This window comes from Telopea speciosissima, chromosome 8 (genome assembly GCF_018873765.1).
Source record: "Telopea speciosissima isolate NSW1024214 ecotype Mountain lineage chromosome 8, Tspe_v1, whole genome shotgun sequence".
Lineage (NCBI taxonomy): Eukaryota > Viridiplantae > Streptophyta > Magnoliopsida > Proteales > Proteaceae > Telopea > Telopea speciosissima.
Window position 1 is genome coordinate 58,274,140 of NC_057923.1, and position 21,579 is coordinate 58,295,718.

Genomic DNA, 21,579 nt, shown 5'->3' on the forward strand with positions numbered 1-21,579 from the left:
AGGACCACTCGACCTCAGCATTAGCCTCTTTCCAAGTGTTTGAAGACCCCTAACCCCAATCGATCCTCCTTTTCAGGGTTTTACAAAACCCTGACACATATCGATTTTAGGGTTAGGGTTGCTTGCGGCTGCTGGAGTTTTTTGGAGGTGTTTCTACTATCAAGAGAGGAAATTTACTTCAATTATTCATGGCTTGAAGAAGATATTTTACACAAGATAGGTACTGCCCTATTTTTTCTGCACTTTTTGGTGTTTCTCCTACTTGAAGATCAAGTCTCAATTACCAAGGAGATTGGTTATTCGAACTGGAGATCCATTCCCACAGTTGAGGTCAGCATCTATTACCAGAAGACATCACCTTTGACAAGTCTTCGTCACTTTTGTTGAAGCCCCCTTCCCTACAATCGATCTTCACTTTCAGGGTTTTTTACAAAACCCTGCCTATAATCGATCTAAGGGTTCGGGCAGTCCTCTCTTGCTGATTTTTTGAAGAGTATTCAACCCATATTTCAGCATCATTCATCAGTTATTTTTTGAAAAAAATTCAGGTTCATTCTTATGGCTCGATTTCTCCAATTATCAACCTATTTTTTTTATTTGTTCCTATGTGGCTGGCTGCTTCAACTACCTATGGATCTGTTGGGTTATTTAATCTATATTTGCTGGTTCTATTGAGCTTTACTACATATATTGCTGGTTTTATTGATTGGCTTCTGCAAGCATGACTGGTTGACATGTTACTGCTGCCTTTATGAGGACTATTGCTGCCCTGTTATTGTTATTGGGATTAAGTATCCTACTATTGGAGATCGAATTTCTTTCATTATTGAATACTCGAATCTACTACCCCAGAGATCAGCTTATTTGGGATTACAACAGTGTGTTCCAAGGTTATTGGTTGCAACTACGAACCTATTTAGTTATGTGAAGCTTTTCTGGTTCATATTCGGCTTACTTTGAGAGCTTGATCCTAGCATTATTCACAAATTCAAATCTGATCCAAGTTTTTTGTTGAAGCTTCTTACATCCATTCTTCATCAATTCTATTTAGCATGTGGGAGTTTACAAATTGGAGTTTTGCACACTTGTTCTTCCTTGTGTAAAGATCGATCAAGTTTTTGAAGAATAGTGTCTTCTCCTTCTAAAAATCAGACCTGTTTTTTAATAATTCAGATCTGACCATTGGAGATTGGTGTTTTGGACTTAGTTTGATCGATTGAATAAGGTTGAAGATTACTTTGTTGCATTGTTTTTGTCCATGGTTCATTATCCCGCTGCTCTTTTCACTTCACCACCTCCCAAAACATACCTTTGGCATATACCCATAACCACTTTGGACGATAATGGTATTCTCTAATTTGCCATTTCTTCCTTTTCCATTACCCTTAGCACCTCTTGGAAAATTCTGGAATAATATATTTTTGCCCTATCTCTTACATCATCTCTATTATATCCATGTGTACTACACGTGAGGGGGGGATTATGTACAGTACACCTGCAGACAATTTAGAAGCAGAACTTGAAGGAACACTTGGTGCAAAACATAGAAGATCAGAGTTTTCTCCAGCATTGCCATTGGGTATCCTTCGTTATTGGGTTGAGTTTGCCGTAAGGGGGAGATTGAAGTATTGAAGAGTATTGAAGATATTTGGTTGTTGCCTATATGAGGTTCTACAGTTGGGTTGATTTTTTCTGCTGCTTGATATTTTCTGCTGCTTGATTCATCTGCTTGCTATCCTAGTTACTTATCTTCAAGATTATCATTCAGAGATTCATCACTGGACAGCACTAGAAGATTGGTGAAAGATGCCTCTTTTTTGGAAGACATTCCAGTCCCTGTTTGCTGATCAAGTCTACCCAAGTTTTGAAGATCTATTTTTTCAAGTTCTTGAAGGTTTATTTGGGAGCTGCATTCATATGTCAAGCTAGATTCTGCTGCAACTTAGTTTTTTCCCATTTTGTTCAAGTTGGGCATTAGTACCTCGTATGTGCCAACTTGAGGGGGAGTGTTAGCATTATTAGGAGTTCTTTTTTTCTTGAGTTCAAGCTGGATCTTCTTTCTTTACTTATTTGTATAATCCATCTTGAGGGGGAGTGTTGGCATAGATCGAGATCTCGCCGAGTTTCTCAGTTTTTGGAAAAGCCGAGACGAGACTGTCTGCGAGTCTCAAAAGTGCAATATCTCAGCGAGATCTTGGATCTTGGTTTGGATCTCGGTTTCGACCCTTTTTTTACCCCACCTATCACTTAAATACCTTACCTAACTTGCCAAAACTCGACATATCTCGGCGAGATCTCAGATCTCGGGTTGACCCAAAGTTGAGGCTTCGAGTTGGGAAAAAAAAAATGCACCAACTCGGCGAGATCTCGACTCGTCTCAGTTTTTCCAAGAGCCGAGTTGGTACCGAGACTTGAGTTTTAGTACCTTGAGTGTTGGAATATGTTCTCCAGAATACCGTGGGGGTATTCTGGTTTTTTTGTGGTAGTTTTATTCTTCTTATATTATTAAGTTTATGTCGGCTATGTGGGTTTTAGTCCCACATCGCCTAGTTTAGTCTATTTGTAATTTCCCAAGGCTTACCTATCAATGATGATATAACATTCTAAGCTATTATTATCTCTCCTTCTCTCTTTCTAACCCACGATTCTCCCAACATTTACTAGCATTGTGTTTGAAGGAAATTTTAGCAATCACCATCTCGTTGGGCTTCAACAAAAATAATGAGCACTTTGAAGTCAGCATTCACCTATATACATATCTTTTCTTGCATCCAAAATGGGCAGACTGATGTGAAGATTTTCCAGCTAATCAAAGATTTCACAGAGATGCTACCTTTTTAATGCTTCAGGATGCCCTCCTGAATAGCTTCTGTTATGCAAAGCTGTTCTCTCTTTCTTTCACAAGGTTCTGTCCAACAATTAAAAAAAAGGTTCTTTTCTTTTCTCTTTTTTATGACAGCAGATGAATAAATTGTTTCTCCACAGTCCACACTTTGACAGCAAAACATGTAGAAATCAAAATACTCGTTTGGAATTTGACAGCAAATATGAAGCAAACACTAACTTGGTCTGAAGTTGCTTCAGATTTGACACCAAAATTTGCCCCTCAACAGAACTTCACCATTTATCCAACATAATCAGAATCTTCAATCTCTTTAAAACACTAATGAAGTCAGTCAATCAGCAACCACAGTTCTCCCTCCCCCACTCTCCCTTTATCATGCATAGTCAACAATAGTATTGCATAACAGCAATTGCATTCCTAATAAGAATACAACACCTAATTACAAACTAAAAATTTGCCCCTCCATCCACCACTGCACCAAAGGACTCTCTGCAGAATCTCCAGGCTTTCCCTGTTGGGCTGAACAGATTCAGGCTTCTGTCCTCTGCAGATGGGTCAGATCACAGCTCTTGTCCAGAAAAGCTCCATTTTGATGTCATTCCTCGAAGCAGCTCACACATGCCAGAGGATTCCTTGTGCAACCTTTCCATTCCCAGCTCCTCTAGCAAAATCCCAGATGCAGTTGCTCTGCAGTCATCGGAATCCCAGGATGCTACTTGCGCTTTGCCTTCGATTGATCTCCTCTCTGTGAGAGAGATCCTTGTTACAACACTCTGCCCAACGCAAATACGATAAGATCGCCTTCTCTGGCGGATGATCTCCCCCTACCCCAACAGTCTGAAACCCTTCTGCAGCCTGGGAACCCTCTCCCTCTCCATAACGTCTCTCATCCCAGCAACCTTCCTCTATCGCTTTCTCCAAGGCCTAACCCTATGAGCCTGGGGATTACCCCCTTCCTCAAAATCCAAGTCAAAGCATTTTTAGCCCCTCAATCCCTTGAGGTAAACGCACCTGTGGTCCCTTCTCTTTCTTTGGCCATTCCTTCTCTGGCCCAGCCCACCACCCGATTCCCTTTGGCTGATCCATCTGGACTTAATGGGCCAGCTCTTTCTAGCCATCCGACCCATTGCCCTAACCCTTCTGTCCCGGCCCACCCACACTTGGGCTTAAACTCCAACATTGGGTTCCTCCACTCTTTGCCCCAGTCTATTGCCCCCCCCATCTGTTCGAGTTTTTTGCCGCCGCAACCCTAGCTCCCCTCCTTTTCCTAAGAATCGTCCCTACATTGCCTATTCCTTGCCCTGCCCGGAGAGGATTGCGCCTCTAAGCTCGGATATCAGAGGTCATGCACTTTGCTGTGAGCCAATGGATCCTAGATAGTTTGCTTCGCATTGGCTGGGTTTGGTTGTTATTAGTTCAAAAGTCTCCCTTTCTTTAGTGCGCTTTTGTTGGGGATGTTCCCCTTTTTTTGTTTGTCCTTGCCTTGATTAGGCAAGGCTTTGTTCTTGCCTTGTGCTTGCATTCCCCCCCCCCAACCTTCTTTGCTTTGGTTAATGAATTTTGTATTCATCCAAAAAAAAAAAAAAACAATAGTATTTCACAAATAACAACTGTAACTATTATTCAAAATAGAGCAGCCACATTTCGAGGCTCCAGGATTCCCATAAAACTCAGCATAAGTGAGAAACGAAATGGAATGAAAAGTAAATAACAGAAAAAAAAAAAAGAGCCAAACAGAAGATTTCCATTTACCTGATCAATCAAGTCAGTGTTTGTTAGTGCCCATCCTTTTTTCCGGTAAGCTTCTCGAACTTCTTCACATGAATTACAGCAGTCATCATCAGCCTGCAACAAGATGAAGGGAAAGAGAAGGGAAAATGAAAAAAATAAATATGATTAGACCACCACAAAAAAGAAGAAAAGAAAGATTTTATCTTAATGACTTCGTATGATCATATGGATGCTTACTGGACATGGTACTGACAGCAGATAAAAATGTTCAGAGATAATCCCAGTTCAAAGGCAGTAATTAGAATTTTCTGCACCTACAATCTAGGTTTTCACAGGTAAACCAATGAACTGAACCAAACAGCTTCCACAAGAGCCACAATATCGTAAATCATATGACAACATAACAAAGTATGATTAGGAATCAGAAAATAAACAACAGATCAACATAATTTTTGTCTTCTGCAGTTACACGGCCATTGATTGGGTAGGACAATTAAGAAAAACAGAACTACAAGGGTTTCTCAATAGTTTTTTTCTTTTGATCTTCTCTTCCCCCTTCCTCCCCCCCCCCCCCCCACTCTTCCCTCTCCCCTTTGGGAGGTGGGCTTAAGAGATTCAATTCAGAACTATTATATGTCCAAGGTCAAATATTGAAATCATTTGAAAGGTTTTCACTGACTTTGTCCGTGCCAACAAACAATATTTTAGGAGCCAAATAGAAAATAACCTATGTTTTTTAAGCATTTTGAGAATGAGAAGCAGTCACCTTTTTATTGTTTACTTCACTCTCCCCCCCCCCCCCCCCCCCATTTTTTTTTTTTTTTTTGGGGGGGGGGGGGGGGGGAGGGGTGTTCTATACTTCTATCACAATGAACACAGCTTACCAATTTACTTATTCTGTTTTCCATTCGAACTTGTGTAGCTAATGAACGTGTGAATCTGAATACAACTCCCTATGGAGTGGCATTGATATTTGATTCAATACCACTTAGTGGTTTGGATTCAATTATGCATGGCAGCTGATACAGAAAGATTTGAATATTCAGATATCTTCATCTCGGAAAAGAGCTGCCCAAGTGGGACAGTAAGAAAGCAGGCCATAGTTAACAGCTTCAGAATTTGGCCAGGACGGAATGACCGAGTCCTTTAGGATTTTCAATGCCACACCACCTTCTCCCTCATGCCGTGAATCAACCCCCCTCCCCCCCGAGCAGTTGGGAATGGTGATTAAAGCATGGTCTCTCAGCTCAGGTGTCACCTGCATCAACTTACTAGGTAACCCTCTCAACAAAATTTACTACTTATCATGCCATTTTTGTTCATCTCTGCTTTACAATATGATGTGATGATTCTGTTTTCTAAACTCCACATTCCAACATGAAGAGCTTTCAATTTAGCACAGCGTACTAATGTTGCTGAATCATTCTGCTGTGTGCACGGTATTTCCATCATAATTTGGACAATAATGCTACAACTTCATGCCATGAAGAAGCTTAAAGCCTTCAACTTATATAAGCTCAAACAAAAGCAAGAACCACAAAGCAGTTGCACTTTATATTTTCCCATTCCCATTTTCGAAACTTCGACTTCTGATAGAGGACTGCCATTGCAAATTTCATAAACTGCTTCCAAAACAGAAAGAAGTGTTGCAGTAATCCAGTGCCTCAAAGCTATTTTCTCATAGCCAAGAACTTCAATTAACTTATTTCAAGACACTCGTCTTTCCCAACCCTTCCCCTCTTCTTATTTGGCAGTTGCTTGGAATATTTACTTCAGTGACTATAGAAATTCCTACGGAGTACATTTTGGCCTTGATCTATCTGCATCCATGAACTTCCACCATCCTTCTCAGGATTGACTGGCATAGTTTCCATTTTGGAAGCAATTACCATTCACCATATTGGCCCTGATCTATTTTCCACCATGAATATCCATACTCTCACGATTGATAGGTATATGGTGCTACCCATCAAATTACCTGTCAAATAGCTTTGAGGTACCAATTCACTTATAGATGCATTTCCGAAGAGTGCTATGGTGAAGGGCACACTGGAGTTTGTATGATTGAGTTTTACTCCGATACAAATTGATGTAAGGGCAGCTTAGGGTCCAAGGAAAAAATGTTTGACCGCCATCAAAGCCTAGGGTTTTGGACTGCAACACCAAACAGTAAAAAGGATAAAGGCGGAGTCTTAATGACACCTCTGTAGGTGTCAAATGAAATTGTACCTCATTTCCACTGATCCTTGTCTTATATGGACAGCCTAATAAGGACAAGGAGCATAGATGAAATTTTAGTCTCGCATTTCAAATCCCAACCAACAGGGTCTTTGTCCCAATCTCAAGGTCAAAAGAGTAGAATTTAACACACCTTCGGGAAAGCATGTGGGAACCTGCAGTCATTCTCTTCCTTTGGAACACCCAGCTTGCTTAGGTCGTCTTCTTCCCTTGTTCGACTGGGATAAAGAATTAGTTTTTGCAGTGGGTGATGGAAGCTTGAAGACAATGGTACGTGGAGCTGAATGGGAGGGCAGGTCGTTGTGAGGTCTGTGGAAGGCAATCATCCGAAGAGAGAAGGCAGGGGTTCTCCATTGCCAGAATTGTATGAAATAGCAAGTGTCTTGCTGTCCACAGCGGTAGTGTGTAAAAACCAGACACTGAAGCTCATAGTTAAGCTGGAATGTGATTGAAACTGTGCAACAGGTGCCCTGTGAGTTCACACACACATACTCTTTGCTGCTACACTGATTCAAAACCTGAATCTCCACTTGTGAAGGTGAATCTCCATGCAAAGTGATTCAAAGCTTCCCTTTATCAGCTAGATTGTAATGATTCTTGCTCCAAAAAGAATAGCTAAGTTGCAGTGAGTTGGATGAGAGAGACAACTTAGGACAGTTAGGTTTAGATAAAGGGATTCACCACTCTTATGAGGAAAGAGATGGTTAACACCACAAACGAGGGATGAACAGTCCATCTGTTGAATTGACAATTCTGCCACAATAACATGTATTGGACCCATCTTTTTAAAGTCACACATGCTTTTCACCATCAATATGAAATCACCACTACAGATTAATGATATGGTAGAATATCATGCAATCTAGAGCTGACTTTCACTTGTCCTACCCAATCCAAGTAAAGTTTAGCCATTGTTCAGCAATTGCAGAATAAAAAGAAATGTTAATGCGAATCATAAACACAGTTTATTATCTAAAGATAGACCCCTGGGCTAATAGAAATATTTAGATCATGGATAATCGAATGTACAAAATTTCCCTGACACTAAGAAAAGGTGTATTTGATTAAAGATAAGTATAAGAGAGATTTTACCGCTTCTGCTCCAAAACAAGAACCACAGTAAGTCTCATTGTGATCAAGCCTTCCACCATGCCTTTGTAAAGGTCTTTCAATCTGGAAACAACAAAAAGAGGATTTAAGAGGTAAAATATTCAATGAAAAACATGCTTTCTGTCCAAAACATGAAACATCATGGAAATTTTGCAAGATTGTACCGAAGGAAATCCATTAGGATAAACATGTCAACTAAATAAGTATGAACTTCAAGTTTTATCTTGTCTTGGTGTTTCTTGACTCAACCCCGTCTCCAATCCTATATGATTTGTGAGATGGCCGAGTACACAAGAAGGTAACTGGAAACTTAATACGGATGGTTCTCACTCTGGGAATCTACAGAATCATTGTGGAGGCAAGGTGGTTCATATTGCAAATGCTGATTTGGAGCTTCGTTATTCTCAGCATTTTTGTGCAGGCACAAATAATATGATCAAACTGGAGGGCTCTTCTGGAAGGCTTACATTGTAAGAAAGGAACTGAGATAGAAGTTGACTATGCCAATGTACATCACTTGTTGCTCAGTGAGGACCGTACAAGCTGTGTTAGAAGTACTTGTGGAGGGAAATTCAAGAACTACTTCTCTCTTTGAATGTTACTACTCAACATGTCTACCTAGAAGTCAATGAAGTTACAGATGTTTTATCGAAGGAGGGTGTGGACAATGGAACTTTGGTCTGCTTCTTTTCAAATGGAGAAGCTCCCTCAATCCCTCTATCTGTTAAAAGTAGTCATATTTGACGATAGATTGGACTTATCTTCCATTGGTTTCCGTTCCTCTTACTCTTATTAATATTAAAAAGGTTGTACTCAAAGGAACCAGTTTAGAAAATTTTAAAAAATCAAACGGATATCTTGGTAAAGAATTTGACATTTAAGATTGGAGCTTATTAAAGTACTTGGGATCTAAATCACAACATCAAAGGAAGGTATTGTTTCACAAAGAGAAATTGTATTGGATTTATTAAATGAAGCTGGAATATTAGGTTTGAAACAAGCTCATACAACTGAGTTTGAATCATATTCTTAGTTATAATGATGGAGAGTACTGGGTGGATGTAATAGAAATCAAAGATTGATTGAGAAGTTGATGCACGTTTCTCTTATTGGACCCTATATTGTATCTGCAGTTAGTATTCTCAGCCAATTTACGCAAGCTCCATGAACTGTACATCTGAAGCTTAATCAAGGGGCAAGAATATTAAGATACCTCAAGGGATGTCCTGGGAGAGATCTTCTATTCCCAAGGAAACATAACATGATAATGTGAACCTAGACAGATGCAAGTTAAGCTGGTTTGTAACAGGAGATCTATTTGTGTTTATTGTACTTATTAGTTACTTGGAGAAACAAGAAGCAGTCGGTAGTTGCAAGGTCAAGTGTGAAAGCAGAATTCCAACCTATCGCACATAGATTATGTAGTATTCAACATATCATAGGTGCTTGCCTTGCTACAGGGGTTCAAATGTTCAGTTCACACTTCAATAAGGCTATATTAATAAAATAAGAAAGCACTAAGCATTTAAATCAGTTCAGCATATCAGAAATAAACATGTTGAGGTGGGTCGACATTCATCAGAGAGATTGGGTTGATCTGTACACCGTATGTAACTACTGTAGCAAGTTGTAAACATTTTGACTAGAGCCTTAAGTGACGCATCTCCGCATCAGCTTGAGGGAAGAATTGGCATGTCTATTGGGCACATTATGTAGGTGCTCATTTGAGTCACAGCAAAACATTCAACCACGATCATCTCCATTCTGTTTTCCTCCACCCCTTTTTTTCTTTAGTTTTTCTTATTTCTATGATTTTATTCAAACCATGGTTATAATTAAATACTGTGTATTACCAAAAAAGAGCACTGCAATACAATTATAGATGAACAAAAGCAAACTTGCAATTACACAAAAAAGGTGTTACCCACCTACCCACAAACAGAATCGGCCTACTTATAAATTAACTTTAACATTAATATTAAAACCAAGAAGAGGTACAGACCTTCGGTGCACCGATGCCATCTGGCCTTGACTCGATCACATTACCAACATGGTCAATTCTCTTTTTGATGATATCATGTCTCTGCAATAACACGTTACATACAGATATATTCTTGGAATGGAAGCAAACAGTGACACCAAAAGCAAAAGACAAGACATGACACAAAAGAGCCAGATTAACATACTATATCATAATGCTGCTCCCCACTGATATCCATGGCATCAACACTGAGAAGGGTACATGCAAGGGCCGGAAAAGTCACATCAAACTGCAGGAGCACAGAAAATAAACTACCCAAGCATAAGTCTTTCAATAGGGAACCACAAGAAACACTTATTAGCATTGAATAAAATGACATTTTGAAGAAGATTCAGAAAATACATGTGTATCCAACAAAATAATTATCCAAAATAAGTTAACAGGGAAGAGAAGGCCTCAACTACCATTTAGTCAGTGAACATTTAGAGAAGCAAACAATGTCAGGATATCAATTACTACCAAAAGGTTATAGAACTTGTGGATGTGACCCCAACAAATGGTCATAAAGAAGCCAAGATAAACCTCTATGACAGAATGGTGGTTATAACAACCCCTCAAAACAAACCAACTTAATAACAGAAAGGAAAAAAAAAAAACAAAAAAGGGAGAACATTGCCCAAAAGCAGGCCAGAGAAAAGTGAGGATGATGAAAATAACAGAGAGGCTGGGAGGTTCCTAACTTTTTTGTTTTTTTTTTGGTAGTGGGGGGGGGGGGGGGGCGGGTGACAGGAACAAGATAATAACAAAAAATCCTCTAGAGAACAGAGCCCACTTCCCACGAAGTAGCCCCCTCCACCTACATGGTCCATGCTTGACTAACATTAGGCAAAAAATCCAAACTCTTTTCCAATCAATCACCTCCAACCCTAGTAAGATCTTAGGAAACATAAAATTAAGGAGGCCTGTAGTCTGCTTAACCATGACATTAATAAGATAGAGAACTATCAGTGAGATCGGTAATTTTATTCTTTGGACAGAGTAAAGACAGAAATCTAAATGTTATAACACTAGAGCTTCCAAAGGCACATTTAAGAGGGGAAGAGGTAAAGAGGAGTTACCTTTGAGAAATCTATCCATTTCTAAGTAAGGAGAAGCCAGTGATCACAAAGCAAGATACTCACTGCAGTTCTAGTAGGTATTGTAGCTCTGATTCTCTAGATCTCCTCTTGCTGTTGGAAACATGATCACCCCTCCCCCTTTCTTTTTTGCAATGTTCCACCCTTTTGTCTTGTAGGTGTACAAGGTGAAAGCAATTCGATCACAAAACGTCCACTAGAGACCATAAATATAAGTATCGGTATCGGTGTCCGTCAATGTTCCAAGTTTCAGTTGCGAGTCTGGTTTTGGCCAGGCTCGAAACCAAGTTTTTTCACGAAACTATGAAAGTTTGGTCCCGGTTTCAGAGGATGGTTTCAAGGCCCAAATAGCCTAATTAGGTCCCGAAACTTCTAGGAAGCCCTATTTTAGGCCCTCTAAACATAGTGGAAACATTAGATTATAAACACACACACACACAGAAAATGGTAGTTTGACTTCGGACCCTAGGTTGGTAATATACGTTGTACACTGCTGTATACATTCTCTAATATGCCCTATTCCACACAAAATTTAGTACTAGAACATACATAATTCAATTTTTTTTTTTTTAAAAGGCGTACCTGGTGCATGAGGCTCCCGCCACTACATTGGGAATGAACAAACATAAAATTATAAACCATTTCATAATTATCAAATGCTATACATGGTTCATTACAAAGAGCCAAAGATATGGGAGTAAAGAATAAAGCAAGTCATCCCACTGCCCATCCTAGATTCTTAGTACCACATCAAGTTCCGGGCAGGATCAAAACACTAGCAGAATGTTGTTGATGCTGCGCAAGCAAGTTCTCCTCCAACAGTATCACAAATGCTGGCCATGTCATAGTATACCAGAAGAAACACTCGAAGTCTTCCACAGCAGCCCAATAAATGACATCGTCAACATGCTGGAAGTCTCTTAACCTAGGGTATAGATTTCCGAACCGTGAAGAACTCGATTGAGAGCCACCGCAACTGGATCGTGGATGTGGATCCGGCATCAGCATGTATGATTGAGGAGCCGGGAATGAGAAGATGTTGTCCACAAATGACAACCCACCGTGTGACTGATCCTCAAACTCATAGGGTATTGATAAAGAAGAGCTATACTGCTATACCGCCCATAGCCACCATTTCCACACTTGTATGGGAGTGATTTGGCCAAAAATCACAAAAAACCAAGTTTCCACAAACCTTATAGTCGAAACAAGAGAAACAAAGGAAACTATACATTTATATAAAAGGGTTGTACCATTTTGACCGAAACCACAAATATCTTCGAAATTTCACCGAAACAGCACAATTTTGTCCGAAGCCTTGCACTTTTTACCTATCGCATGGAGTTTCATTTTGAAATCTTGCAAAACAAATTTTATAAAATTCCGGTGAAACCTTGAACATTGGTGTCCGAATCTATCTCGGTCGATACCAGTACAGATCGTGTGGTATCGGGTGGTTTTGGCTGGCCTGAGCCACTTTTGGCCTATCCACCCAATCTGTACCGATATCGTATTGGTATCGGGCTTTGGTGATACTGATATGTATCGATCAATACGCCATTATGATACCGTTACTTAGAACCATGCTAGAGACAGAATGGTTGCAGTTCCCTTTTGCTCTCCATATTACTGATTTCTCAATCACTCCAAAAAGCCATATGATCCATATCTACCAATGGATAAGATCTGAATCCACTGCAAACCAACTTGATTAAGGTAGAAGTGAAAATATGTAGGCATGTAGCTTTGATTCAGTTCAATGATAATCAAATCCATGATAGATCTGTCCGAACTTTGAAGTTGGATGAAATATGAATATACCCCAGTTATCGAGTTGATTCAATTCAATCGGATTCTCCAGATCACTTCACCCTTGTACAGGGCACTATTCCTTTTTGATACTATTTACTTTCACCATGATCGTCATTTTTCTTTTCTTCCTTTTTGATTGGGAGAAGCATAAAGGAGTTTCTAGGAGCTGGGTGAGAAGAGATCAACGGCAGGCGGGACACAATAACCATGCCTATGATGGAAGCGGGGTTGGGAATTGGTAATGTGGAAATTAAGAATCTAACATTGTTGGAAAAGAATTTGGAGGTTTCAGTACAGCATGAGTCATTATGGCATGAAGTGATAACATCCATTTATAATATTTCTAGCAATGGATACGATTGCAACGATGCAGAAGGGGCAATCTAGAGATCTCCATAGAAGAGCATTATGACAGTGCTCCCTTTGATGATAGAATAGATAAGATATGAAGATGATGGAAATAGGAAAAGAATTGGGTTCTAGAAGACCTTTGGCATGGGGGAACCATCAATAAGAGATTTATTTCCTAGGCTTTACTCATTATCTAATGTTGCAAATAGGAGAGTCAGTCAATGCATGGTCTTAGAGCCAAAAGGATTGAATTGGAATTTTGGTTTGAGGGGCTTTGGAGAGGCTAGATCCGTCGGGGTTTGTCAGTCGCTATAGGATGTTTTTGTTTCTCAAGACCAATAGGACAAGAGAGTTTTTTATTTTTAAATTCAAATTCTTATTTTACATTCGCATCACTTTTTCTTGCTGTTTATGTCCCTCACGGCTTCACCAGGATCCAGAGCACCCACAATTTCCTTTTCCAAAATTTTATGGGACCCTAATAAACTCTCGGAAAAAAAAAAGCCTTAGGGTAAGAAATCACACATAAAAAGTTTACAACTGAGGATAGGTAATGTAGTCCTAGATAGGTAGGAGGCCTACTAGGAGCCAAACAACAAGATCAAACAACAAAAGGGGCTGCTGGTTCGAATGGGCAGCACTAGGATTTAGGTCAATTCCTAGGGTTTGGGTTGGATATTGGGAAAGGGGTTTATAGGGTATTAATGGGCAGGTCTAGGGGGTCAATATGGTATTAAAATAATAGGATTTGGGAAGGTTTTAAAATTCTACAATTCTTGACAGAATTGAGTTGCAGATTTTAGGTTTAATGGAGTGGGGAAATGGAGGGGTTGTAGTGGAGACTAAGGGCTGTGTTTAAGGTCGAGTGTAGGGAGAGGTGTGGAGAATATAGGCTGGAAGTATGGTTCGAAATTGATGGCCAGATCTGTAGTTATGAGGGAGTCCTAGTTGAGGTAGGAGTTGCAGGTTTAATGGAAATTAGGATTTGATGGATGGAGGGGGTGTGGATTAGGTTAGAGGATGAAGAGGGGAAGGATATATGTAAAAAACTAAGATTACTTACTAGTTTGATCTCCTTCAAAGGCAGCAGCAGCAGCAGCAGCAGCTTGAAGAAGCTCGATTGAATAAGAAGAAAGACCTCCCGATCTACAAGATGCAAGGAGTCGATCGGAGTCCACCAATCCCTTCAACCTTGATATTACTCACAAGGCACACTCACGATGGAGCAAAGGCAGCAACAAAGGCAGCAAGCATAAAGCTAATTTTTATTAATCAAGTTCCTATGTAATGCTGGCCTCCCTTACAAACTTATATAGAAGACTCAAAAATAGACTTAGACACTAAAAAGGAATGGCCTAACCTTATCCCTAACCTATTAGGTAACTTAAACCAACTAGGAAACTAAAATACTAAAAGAAATAGACTCAAAACATGGCTGGACTTATAGAGTCCTAATCCAGCCCAACTTACATCACATGACCACTTAACCAAGTCACATGATCACTTAAATTGAACCAATTGGATGCAATCAATTTGAACCGGTTCAATTAAAAAACATAAAAATAAACTAAGTATTGGGCTAATCCCGTATGCAACCTATATACCCATATTTTAGGCCCATAAAAGTGGCCTATTACATTAGAAACCCATGGGATCAAAGGCCCAACATGTATGTAACTCAACCCTAGACTTATTCCCAATGAAACAAGCCCTATTTGGTGATGAATCTGCATCAACTCTCCCCAACTTGAAAAAATTCGTCCTCGAATTTTGTAGTAATGAGGGGGAATCAACATGTGATCAGCAGCTTTGACCATCCCCAAACAGAATTCCGATGAAGCAGGAACATTGGGGATAAAATCTCCAAGGCGTGGAGCTTTCTTTTCGAAGAACCATGGTGGCATAACAAACTCTATGTGTTCATTTTTTGAATCAGCAGCAACTATGAATGTCCTGTCCATAGAGTCTTCAGTGTTAGCAACATTTGCATCTAATACTTGAGACACAAGCTCCACCTCTTCAAAAACAGCATCTTGAATGCCAATAATTTCTTGTGGAGTGCTCTCAACCACCTCTTCATCTTCTGCTGTTTCATCTTTTTCTACTTTGGTTTCTTCGACATTGACCACTTCAGTAGGGTCTTCTACTTGTCGACTTTCCATCTTTGAAGCTATAGGGGCTGTCTTTTTCTTTTCATCACAATTCACTGCCACTTCAGCTTTATCTGTAACTTGTGCTCTCTCAAATTCCTTTGGTAATGGAAATTTGTATTCAGCCGCTGTTTTAATACTGGTGAAGTTAGATTTCCCACACTCTTCAACTTGCAAACGGAACCTCATTGATGGAGGCTTCAAGTTGTCTTCAGATTTGAAGGCCTTTTGGTGGTGATGTTGTCGATGGAAATTTAAGTTACCTTGTTGAAGAGCTCTAAACGTTCGTGGGAAATATTTCTTACTCAAATCTTCTTTCATCTCTGCCCATGTAACAGGTTCTCTACCACTATAGTCAGGATAATCCATCTAGGTTCTCCACCAATTATGTGCTGGTTATGAGCATCATACGAGGGCAAGGTTTAGGGAATAAGCCTCACTTACCTTAATGATCCTTTTTAGGGAGGCAGTCTAACACAACATAAGGAGATCCCAGTAGTCATTTTTTTTATCACAATATACAAATAGTTTATACACATGAGTTACTTTCTTGACAAATCAACAAGCAAACAAGTCCATATTATAACTGCGGCCAGTAACCCCAAAAACTTTATTAAGTCCTCCTTAAGAAAGCTCAATGCATCATCAGAATTGTAAACTCTCAAAGAAGTATATTTGCTTAAAAAATGGGATGATGTTGATAATCCATGGACAAAAACATGATTAGTATCCAACCCAAAAGTAAGGTCCCAGACTTGGTCGGAGTGAGATTATTCCCTAACACTCCCCTCACATGTAGCCCCCCATAATGGTCGTACACATGATACTCGAACTCCCTCATAAGTGAGCCATACATGTGGATGTGTTATGAAGGTATCATTGGTGGTGGCTCTGATACCATATTAGAGTGTCCAACCCAAAGGCTGAAGCTTTAACGTAGGATAATACAATATGGCATCAAAGTCACCACCAAAAATTCCTTGATTTAGTGAAGCTTACCAAAACCTTAGAATTCCAAAAGATACATATTATCAGCAAGCCACCAGTTGTAGAAATGAAATAAGGAGCAAATAGTGAATCTAGGCAACAAATTGGTCGGATGGAATTTACGAAATAGAAGAATGTTGACTAACATTAACACGAAGAGTTTCTCCTCTTGAAGTATCTACGGTCAGCTTAGTCTCTGTAACAGTGTGAAGATAGATTCCTGCACAGCAAAAGAAATCGACATCACAAATGCAGCACAAACTTTTGACCAACTAATTCAACCAGCTGCTTACAAACAACCAAGTAACACAAAATACAATGAACTGTGAAGTCAGAAAAAAAATCAAGAAATGCCCTAGTATAAGGAAATTAGAAGAATAGAGCTAAAACTGTAAGGAATATTTGTCCATTTCAAACCCCATTAATTATGTTTAACAGTAACTAGTAAATGTCGGTTAAGTAAATGCAAGTGTACAAGTGTGAATTCAACTATGATCAACTGCTCAATAGAGAATTTCCGAATCTAATAAAAAAAATGTTGGAAATAAGAAAACAAAGACTCTACGCAGGAAAAGAACTTCATATGATTGAATCCAATCCTTACTACATTACTAAGAAATAAAAGAATAAAATAACACCCTAATAAGATCCCCGTGGTTGGCTGAAGATCTACTTCATGAAATTCAGGAATATTGTAGCCACAAGCCTTAAAAAGTCTTCAAACTGGCCCCACCAGAATTCTCCAAACGCAAGTTATGGTTTGGTGATAAGGTTCCTGATTTTCAGGAACTCCAGTAACCGCAAACTACAAACTTCTTTCACCTGGGTCCATGAGTGCTGGTTTTAAGGAATCCAGATATTCCACACACAAGAGGTGGTCATGTGTTACTGTTCACGTGAACAATAAACTTCAATAATAAACCAGATAAAACCATAAAGGTTCAAATCTGGACAAATCAGCCTAAACTGCAAGAAGTGATTTTTTTCCCCCTCTTTTTCTAAGAGAATACTGCATTAGAATACCTATTCCTTTCAAATATCTGAAGTCACGACTTGATCAAATAACAAAAGTGCAAACAAAACGTTTTACCTTACAGATGCCCTTCTGTAATCAAATGAATTATCATTTGAAGCTTGCAACCCAGGGCAATCAGGACAAGCTAAAATGAAGGATGGGATGAACAGAACTGGGGTTTGAAGGCTTGGTTTTTGACGAAATTTGAGACAAATCTTAGAAGGGGGGAATCTAAAGGACGGTACAGAGAAAATTACTTTCAACTAAACAAAGAGTTCTTGATGACATCAGAGAAAATTATTTTCATCGAATAAACTAAGAGCTCATGATGAAATTTTAGATGAGGGTAGAAGGGAAAAATATAGAGGGCAGCACAGAAATTTTTTTTTTTCTTTCAATAAATTAAGGGTTGCAGCTGAACAGGGTAATGTTTCTTTAAATAAACTCAAGTCCTTTAATTAAAGAACAAGAACATCAAGGTACAATAATAGGAGAAGTAATCAGATGGACTGAGTTGATTAAAATAAAGGCTGCCTGCTACCAAGATCAGAGGTTCAAAGAACATTCATGAACCCAAATACAGACAATCCAAACAAAGGATTGCTTGACCCAAGAAGAAAAGAGCTATAAAACAAAGTGGATTAACTGATCAAATAATAGATTAATAGATCAAATTGATCCCAACTCACACGTATCTTTAAACAAGCCCTTTAACCTATCCCATACTAGACTCCTACAGACCAATCTCTTAATGCACAGCACATCCTCCATCAATTAATGCTTCAGAACCTCTTTAGGTACTTGAATAATACGCCAAAAGCTCCAAAGCTGATAGAACGCGCTAAATCAAGCCCTTTAACCTATCCCATACTATGCTGAATTCTATTTTGGTTCCTCTTTTTCATGCTTTGATCTACATCAAGCCCAATCTAACACTCATACACTAGATTGAACCCCATCAAGCACATAACAGACCACCACGCTTCCGCAGCCGTCGTCCTTGGCGGCTCTCACTCTGGCTATAGGTAGTCTTTTCCAAGCAGCTCCACTCTGCCCCAAGGTTTCTGCTAGGTAGCAAGTAGCCCTTTTTTGACAGCTTTCACTCTACTCCGGGTAGCCCTCTACTAGGTAGCCCTTTTTGTGACTTGAACCTGTGACGTGGTGCCCAGCTCTGATACGAAATGTTAGGTACTTGACCAATACGCCAAAAGCTCCAAAGCTGATGGAACGCGTTAAATCAAACCCTTTAACCTATCCCATACTAGGCTGGCCCAATCTAACACCCATACACTAGATCGAACCTCATTAGGCACATAACAACCTCTGTATCACCCTAACCCTGCATCAAGCCTCTATAAATGACACTTGGTAGGTTAGAAGGGGCATAAATTTTTCCCACAAGCCAGTCCAACTCAGGTGTCAAGTTTATTCCAAATGGAGTTTTCTATGCCTCATGGACCAATTTTAGACCATTGGAAATACAAAGAAAAGAAATACAACAGAAGGTGGACCATACGACAGATTGCAGCCCTAAAATTTGACATGTGGCCAAGTCAGAGATTTCTCCATACATTCAATGATTGGGATTGGCCACATCAGTGCTCCATATAGTCAAAATGAAGCCCAATACAGGTGATATAGGGTTGAGTGATTCAGAAGATCCTTATGCATTAATCAATAGACTTGAGGGAAGATCGTAGGCAAGGACAAAGGGGTAACTTCCTCAATCCAGGCCCACAGATAAACTATTTTACCAGAGTTCCTATCTCCAAAGATTCCACAAAAGCAGTTTCTACTCGGGATCCATAGCTCTGGCAATGGATCGTAGGTCTATTCTATCATCACACATATATGAAAGTCAATGAACACCCCAATTCCACGAATAGAACAAAAAGCATGGAGGATAGTTACAAAACAGGTATGCTCCACCCCCCCCTCCGGTTTCTTCTTCTGCTGCTGCAAGAAGACTGTTAGCCTCTCTTCTTCTTCCCTTTCATCTTCAACTGCTACAACAGGGCTATTGTCCAGATTTCAAGGTGTCAAGTATCGGCATTGAGCAGCTTATCATAAAGCTGGTTTTAAGAGACCTATCGCAGGAACACTAAATACACTTAAGATACGTTTTGATACGCATGGAAATACTTATGATACATGCAAAACTAGTGTTTTTGAACATTGTGCATCATAAATAAGTAATAAATAATGTTATCTAACACACATCAAGTTATCTTTGTCCTTGCAGCATCTATGTGTTTCAATCTTCATCGGCAAGTGCAATATCAAACCTACTAATAAATACTAAGAAGCGATTAAGCAAGAAGATTTGAAAAAGAAAATTAGATTTGTGTATTATTATACTAGCCTTAAGTAACCCCCAAAGGTCCAAACTAAGCAAGCAATATGTAATATAAACATATTAAACATACTACTTAGTATTAAGTAACATACCTACGTATACACATATTGCCTATACTACTCTATAATAACATATTAAACAAACCTAAAGTAGCATTTAATTATCATTAATCAGTACTTATAAACAAACATAATTACACATAGATCACAAATCGCTCAAGATGATCCAAATCTACCTAATTATGCAATTTTTTCAGTTTGAAATCATTCGAAGAGGGGAAAAAAAAAACTAATCCTAATTTATGCAAATCATAGTTGTCAAGACGCCGCCTAGGCGTCCAGGCGCCTTGGTCTCCTTGTTGGTTTCGCCTTGCTTCAAGCCCCCACCAAAGCCTTGGGTCGCCTAGAAGCCGTGAAAACGTGACAACTATGATACAAATCATAACCATGTTGGTCCATAGCGAACCATATCAATTTGACACAGTTCTGTACCTAATTTCCTTTATTATGTATGGTTTTGTGTTGTATCTATTTGGCCAATCTCAATACATATCAAGACTTGACACCTTGCCACATTTTTCAATTTTTATTTTTTGAACAACAAATAACATCTCCTACTAAGAACAACAAATTTTACAAGACTAGAGGGATGAATGGCATGTTCATTGTGGAATCCATGTCCACATATATCTGAGGGCAACCAGTCCATGTAACATAGCATATGATGCATGCAGAATGAGGAAAATGTTATTCAACCATTTGGTATGAGGAGGTTTGACACCTCCCCCTATCCCAAACCTGCCAAACACCCCATACATACACAAACTGAATGTGCTATGGACCCTGAAGTAAAGTAAAATTTGGCATTCTTGCTCCATATCAGGCATATTAGAGTGCAGCTAATCAGCTCAATGCAAAAAGGCATGTTTGAATAGGTACAGCTAATCCATTTGTCCCAAGTTGTTTTCTATCACCTTGTATTCTATCAATGTTTCAATTCCGTTGATCCTCGTAACTCCTTATATGTCAATCATACACTTTTAGAAACTTGGATTCGATAAGTAATAACAAACCTATCCAGGCTACATCTATAACAATGATGGTGCATGCTGATATTGGCAGTTGCTCCATTGTGACAACTGATTTAGCAATTAGCACGACATATGGCACTATTAGGTGTAAATTGGGCTAGGTCTAAAAGCTGCTATTGCTAATTAAAATTAAGTGCACGCTGTAGCTTCCTCATAGGATTCTAAGCTTAAGGTTCTCCTATCCTCTTCTTCATGGTTCTAGAATGAAATATTTTCTAATGAGCCAATTCATTACCCATGCAAGGAACTCTTTTTCCCATATATTGTCATAGATTTGGGATTGGTATTTTCACATGGGCAACTTTTTAAACATATGCACTTCAAACATTTAGCACCAAATTCAAAAAGTAATATTTTATTATGTAGAGCATGTAGGTAATTCAGAGATAAGTTCTTTTTTGCTCTGCCAGTCAAATCACATTATTCTATTCTAGAATCACACCGTTCCCAAAATTAAGCCTTCAACCCATTGACAGGAAATTATCTGGATAGTGGAATGGTTGCCCGAATTTCAATTACAGCCCTTTTGCATCGCCATCACATAAACCCCAAATCTTGGAAATAAAAGATAAATACAACAAGAAAAACGGTAACAGAACAAGTATATGTTGCAAAAGGAGGATAGACAGAAAGCTTACTAAGCTCTGATATGAAGAGAAGAAGCATAAAAAAGGCAGAAACCAGCGTGATGACTCCTCCAGAAAGGGTTCTAGCGTAGAAATCCTCATTGACCTTTGGATAAGCGTCGAGATTTCGGAGCTTGTTTAGAATCTCCAT

The 21,579-nt window shown here is 39.2% G+C and overlaps 1 protein-coding gene across 1 annotated transcript in view; it reads right to left on the bottom strand.

Annotated features, from left to right (window-relative positions):
- LOC122670619 (endoplasmic reticulum-Golgi intermediate compartment protein 3-like) overlaps window positions 1-21,579 on the bottom strand; it is a 28,592-nt gene extending 7,013 nt beyond the window's left edge. Inside the window, exons 1-6 of the mRNA XM_043867560.1 lie at window positions 21,441-21,579; window positions 16,488-16,561; window positions 10,111-10,194; window positions 9,927-10,007; window positions 7,907-7,987; window positions 4,598-4,690 (exon numbers count right to left, since the gene is read on the bottom strand). Coding sequence (XP_043723495.1) covers window positions 4,598-4,690; window positions 7,907-7,987; window positions 9,927-10,007; window positions 10,111-10,194; window positions 16,488-16,561; window positions 21,441-21,579 — 552 coding nt within the window. The remainder of the gene's footprint in view (window positions 1-4,597; window positions 4,691-7,906; window positions 7,988-9,926; window positions 10,008-10,110; window positions 10,195-16,487; window positions 16,562-21,440) is intronic.